Source organism: Rhipicephalus microplus, chromosome X (genome assembly GCF_043290135.1).
Source record: "Rhipicephalus microplus isolate Deutch F79 chromosome X, USDA_Rmic, whole genome shotgun sequence".
In the NCBI taxonomy this organism is placed as follows: Eukaryota; Metazoa; Arthropoda; class Arachnida; order Ixodida; family Ixodidae; genus Rhipicephalus; species Rhipicephalus microplus.
Window position 1 is genome coordinate 491,245,081 of NC_134710.1, and position 6,000 is coordinate 491,251,080.

The following is a 6,000-nucleotide window of genomic DNA, read 5'->3' on the forward strand; positions in this document are numbered from 1 at the left end:
TGTTCAAATGAAATGTTTGTGCTTGGCTCTTAGTATGCTGGTATATAGCTTGTGTCTTGGACTACTCAAAATGAATGTTATTTTGCTGCTGTTTATGGTAATGAATTTATCCAACATGAAATTATCTTTCCTTGTGAACTTTGTCGGACCTGCCTTTCTTTTTCGTTCCTATGCAGGCATTGTATGTGAGGGAGGCAGTAACAGAGAGGTGATAGCTTGAGCTTCGGAAGAATAAATGCTGGCAGTGAGGCAATTACACATGAAACATCCCAGCCATTTTGCCAACCATCCTAAATGTGTTTTGAAAATAAAATATTGTGCTCATTTACTGTATTTTTCTGAAAACAGCAAAATGCTAAAGTATATCACAGAAAACAAAATATTAGGCCACGTTGGTGCCCTCTGGACTTCCCAGGATGTAGCCTGGGTGTTCTTTGTAAAGAGTAAAAAGTGTTTCAAAAATACTGCCCCTTCTACACCAAATTCGGTATAGGTATTAAGTAAAGGTGGTTGTGTGTAGTGCATGAAGCTCAGTAATATTAGTGCAATTTTTTCGCCACATCAAAAGCAAGGAAGCAGTTCTCTTTATATGGCAAGTTATATGATTACACTTTGTCTTAAAGTAGTAATGAATTTTTGAAGTTTTCTTATGATGGCTGTTTTCTGCATTTGATATACGAGAGCTTCCGTTCCGAAGTTCCCCATGGCCCTTGGACGAAGTTCCCCATGGACCTTTTACATTTCTAATAGAGCAGTTATTTTCAATATCGTTATATAAAATGGAATGAGCATGCTGTATGTAGTAAGGTGTAAGCACTTACAGATAGCACATGCACCCAACTTTTCTGTTGGCAATTTATTTCTGTTATTCTTGATTTATATGTGGAGTTTCACGTCTGAAAACCACTATATGATTATGAGAGACGCCGTAGTGGAGGGCACTGGAAACTTCGACCACTCGGGGTTTTTTAACGTACACCCAAATCTGAGCACACGTGCCTACAGCATTTCTGCCTCCATCGGAAATGGAGCCGGGGTTTGATACCGCGACATGCGGGTCAGCAGCCGAATTTCTGTTACTCTTGCTCACCTATATGTGTGCAATTCGGTTATAGTTATCTGGCTTCCACAGATTTTTAATGGCTCCTGCCTGGTCCTGCTTGCTTTCATGGTGATTTTAACCTTCATAAGTTGCATAGGTTTAACTCTCAAAATTTTTCAAGATGCCAATTTTGTGCACAAACTGTATAGTATAAAGGCAGCAGATGTACTTGCACACATTATTAAATGTACATTGAGAGATTTCACATGCAGTTCCTAAAGGTTTACTGTGCAGGAAGCATTTAAATCATAATTTCATAAGGACATAATAATCGATTATCTCTACCATTGAAAATCGTGACAATCTAGTTATTTTCACTGTGATAAGCATGCTGTTTTTATGTGGCAGAACTAATTTATACACTCATTCCTTCTATTATTCACATAAGCATAACATGAAGGATTGTGTGCCTTACATTTTCAGTTTCATTCTGTGTGTTATATTATTTGTGCATGTAAACTATTGTGCTAACTTGTGTCTCTGACATTCTTTGTGCCAATTATTTTCATTTCCAGGTGCCTATGAAGGACACATAAGTTCTACGGCAGTGACCTTCAAAATTTACAGTGGTGCCGGAGCCTCAAGCAGCATTTCGCCGTTCTCCACAAGGCATTCATGAAATAAACACAGCACCACACTTTCACAGTGCTATGATTATTATTTATGTTTAAACATTTCGTTCTAAAATTGCTGTTACATTGTGCCACCATCTTGTGGCTTAGGTGGAGCTCGTGAAATTACGGTGCAGTCACCTCATTTTTGTACAATCAACACTGCAATGTCACTATTCACAGCTGGAGCATACAGACAAATAAAAAAATATATTGATTGTAGCAGGGCTGATGTATATAATAATGCTTCTCTATTGATAATAATAACTTTATAGGTTCTTCAAGTCTTGGATAGAACACTGCATTAATGTGTTGCAAAGTAACCACCATTTATGATCGCTAGCATGTTAATTTAGTAGTTTTGTAATGTATTTTATTTAAAAGGTAACTTTGCTTCAGCATCACGACAATTAGAAAGATGCCGATGATTCAATCCCTGATCATGCACATTTAAGAAATATTGTGATTTGTACACAGTATTGCATATACTCAAGATATGGACGTCTATTCAATTTACACGTTATATTGCTTTGCACTAGATTCAGACGTAACATGCACACATTTCAGTAACTTCCGCATGATACGTCCTTCCATAAGATGCGGAGTTCGCATCATATGTCTTATGCGGAGTCCGGATAATACCTCTTCCATATTCCATTAATTCCGCACTTGAGGTCTGCGCATCTTACGGAACGTTTCAGTAGGGGTTCGACACTCTACTACTGAGCTACCATGACAGCTATCCCCCAAGCCACTTTGTTGGGTATCTATGTCAATTTTAACGTGGGAGTGTCAATCAGCGCCATTAGTAGCCATGGCAGCGAGTGTGGCAAACTCTTTATGAGCCTGTTTGGCGTCACGTAGCACGTGAACATATTACTAACTGGCAGCTGACCAATATTCCCCTGTTTACAACCTAAATGCACCGAGTCTGCCAGTACGAAACCCTCGTTAATGAATAAGAGAAACGGATGTATACTTAAGGGCTCCTTTTTGTGTTTTACACAATACTATTGAGATGTAACAGACAATGTTGCCAAGGAAGGTATAGGGGAATTTATTAGGCCCATTGTAATGGTAATGAGAAGAAAAGTGGGTGAAAAAATAACTTGCTGTGGGCAGGATTGGAACCTGCGACCTTCGAATAACGCGTTCAATGCTCTATCACTGAGCTACCACGACAACTATCCCCCCAGCCACTTTATTGGGTATCTATGTCAAGTTAAACATGGGAGTGTCAATCAGCGCCAGTAGTAGCCATGCCGGCGAGTGTGGCACACTCTTTATGAGCCTGTTTGGCGTCACATAGCACGTGAACTTATTAAGAACTGGCAGCTGAACAATAGTCCCCCGTATACAACCTAAATGCACCAAGTCTGCCAGTACGGGACCATCGTTTATAATAAGAGAAACAGATGTATACTTAAGGGTAAGTTTTTCGTGTTTTACACAATATATTGAGATTTAACAGACAATAATGCCACAAAAAGTATAGCGGAAGTTATTAGGGCAATTGTAAAGTTCATGAGAAGAAAAGTGGGTGAAAAATAGCTTGCCGTGGGCAGGATCCGAACATACGACCTTCGAATAACGCGTTCAATGCTCAACCACTGAGCTACCACGACAGCTATCCCCCAGCCACTTTATTGGGCATCTCTGTCAATTTAAACGTGGCAGTGTTATTCAGCGCCACTAGTAGCCATGGCGGCGAGTGCGGCACACTCTTTATGAGCCTGTTTGGCGTCACGTAGCACGTGAACTTATTGCTAATTGGCAGCTGACCAATAGTCCCCCGTATACAACCTACCTGCACCAAGTCTGCCAGTACGAGCTCTCGTTAATGAATAAGAGAAACAGATGTATACTTAAGGGCTTGATTTTTGTGTTTTAGACAATAATAATGAGATGTAACAGACAATAATTCCAAGAAAAGTATAGGGGAATTTCTTTGGCCAGTTGTAGTGTTATTGAGAAGAAAAGTGGGTGAAAAGATAACTTGCCGTGGACAGGATCCGAACCTGCGACCTTCGAATAACGCGTTCAAGTCTATATCACTGAGCTACCACGACAGCTATCCCCCAGCCACTTTATTGGGTATCTATGTCAATTTAAACGTGGGAGTGTCAATCAGCGCCACTAGTAGCCATGGCAGCGAGTGTGGCACACTCTTATGAGCCTGTTTGGCGACACGTAGCACGTGAACTTATTACTAACTAGCATATCACCAATAGGCCCCCGTATACAACCTAAATGCACCAAGTCTGCCAGTACGAGACCCTCGTTAATGAATAAGGGAAACAAGTGTATACTTAAGGGCTCGTTTTTTGTGTTTTACACAAAACTAATGAGATGTAACAGACGATATTGCCAAGGAAAGTATAGGGGAAGTTATTAGGCCAATTATAAAGGTAATGAGAAGAAAAGTGGGTGAAAAGATAACTTGCCGTGGGCAGGATCCAGTCATGCAACCTTCGAATAACGCGTTCAATGCTCTACTACTGAGCTACCACGACAGCTATCCCCCAGCCACTTTATTGGGTATCTTTGTAAATTTAAACGTGGCAGTGTTATTCAGCGCCACTAGTATATAAGGCGGCGAGCATGGCACACTTTTTTGAGCCTGTTTGGCGTAACGTAGCGCGTGAACTTCTTACTAACTGGCAGCTGACCAATATTTTCCTGTATACTACCTAAATGCACCAAGTCTGCCAGTACGAGACCTTTGTTAATGAATAAGGGAAACAAGTGTATACTTAAGGGCTCGTTTTTGTGTTTTACACAATAATAATGACATGTAACAGACAATAAATTCAAGGAGAGATTAGGGGAAGGTATTAGGCCATTTGTAATGTAAGTGAGAATAAAAGTGGGTGAAACGATAACTTGCCGTGCGCAGGATCCAAACCTGTGACCTTCGAACAACGCATTCGATGCTCTATCACTGAGCTACCATGACAGCTATATCCCAGCCACTTTATTGGGTATCTATGTCAATTTATACGTGCGAGTGTCAATCAGCGCCACTAGTAGCCATGGCGGCGAAAGTGGCACATTCTTTATGAGCCTGTTTGGCGTAACGTAGCGCGTGAACTTCTTACTAACTGGCAGCTGACCAATTTTCCCCTGTATACTACCTAAATGCACCAAGTCTGCCAGTACGAGACCTTTGTTAATAAATAAGGTGAACAAGTGTATACTTAAGGGCTCGTTTTTGTGTTTTACACAATAATAATGACATGTAACAGACAATAAAAACAAGGAGAGTATAGGGGAAGGTATTAGGCCATTTGTATTGTAAGTGAGAATAAAAGTGGGTGAAACGATAACTTGCCGTGCGCAGGATCCGAAACGGCGACGTTCCAATAACTCGTTCGATGCTCTACCATTGAGCTACCACGACAGCTATCTCCCCAGCCACTTTACTGGGTATCTATGTCAATTTAAACGTGAGAGTGTAAATCAGCGCCAGTAGTAGCCTTGGCGGCGAGTGTGGCACACTCTTTATGAGCCTGTTTGGCGTCACGTAGCACGGGACCTTATTACTAACTCGCAGCTGACCAATAGTCACCCATGTACAACCTAAATGCACCAAGTCTGCCAGTACGAGACCCTCGTTAATGAATAGGAGAAGCAGATGTATATCTAAGGGCTCGTTTTTCGTGTTTTACACACAATATAATGAGATGTAACTGACAATAATGCCAAGAATAGTATAGGGGAAGTTATTAGGCCAATTGTAATGGTAATGAGAAGAAAAGTGGGTGAAAACTTAACTTGCCTGGGCAGGATTCAAACCTGCGTCCTTCGAATAACGCGTTCGATGCTTTATCACTGAGCAACCACGACAGCTATTCCCCCAGCCACTTTATTGGGTGTCTATGTCAATTTATACGTGGGAGTGTCAGTCAGCGCCACTAGTAGCCATGGCGGCGAGTGTGGCACAATCTTTATGAGCCTGTTTGGCGTAATGTAACACATGAACTTCTTACTAACTGGCAGCTGACCAATATTTCCCTGTATAAAACCTAAATGCACCAATTATGCGAGTACGAGACCCTCGTTAATGAATAAGAAAAACAGATGTATATCTAAGGGCTTGTTTTTCGTGTTTTACACACAATATAATAAGATGTAACAGACAATATAGCCAAGGAAAGTATAGGGGAAGTTATTAGGCCAACTAAAATGGTAATAAGAAGAAAAGTGGGTGAAAAGATAACTTGCCGTGGGCAGGATCCGGTCAAGCGGCCTTCGAATAACGCGTTCAATGCTCTACCACTGAGCTAC

General features: G+C 41.1%; 1 protein-coding gene across 1 annotated transcript in view; it reads left to right on the forward strand.

Moving 5' to 3' along the window:
- Positions 1-1,745, forward strand: part of LOC142775072 (uncharacterized) — a 145,289-nt gene extending 143,544 nt beyond the window's left edge. The window contains exon 3 of the mRNA XM_075876393.1: positions 1,618-1,745. Within this exon, the coding sequence (XP_075732508.1) occupies positions 1,618-1,721 (104 nt within the window). The 3' untranslated portion in view covers positions 1,722-1,745. The remainder of the gene's footprint in view (positions 1-1,617) is intronic.
- The last annotated feature ends 4,255 nt before the right edge of the window (positions 1,746-6,000 follow it).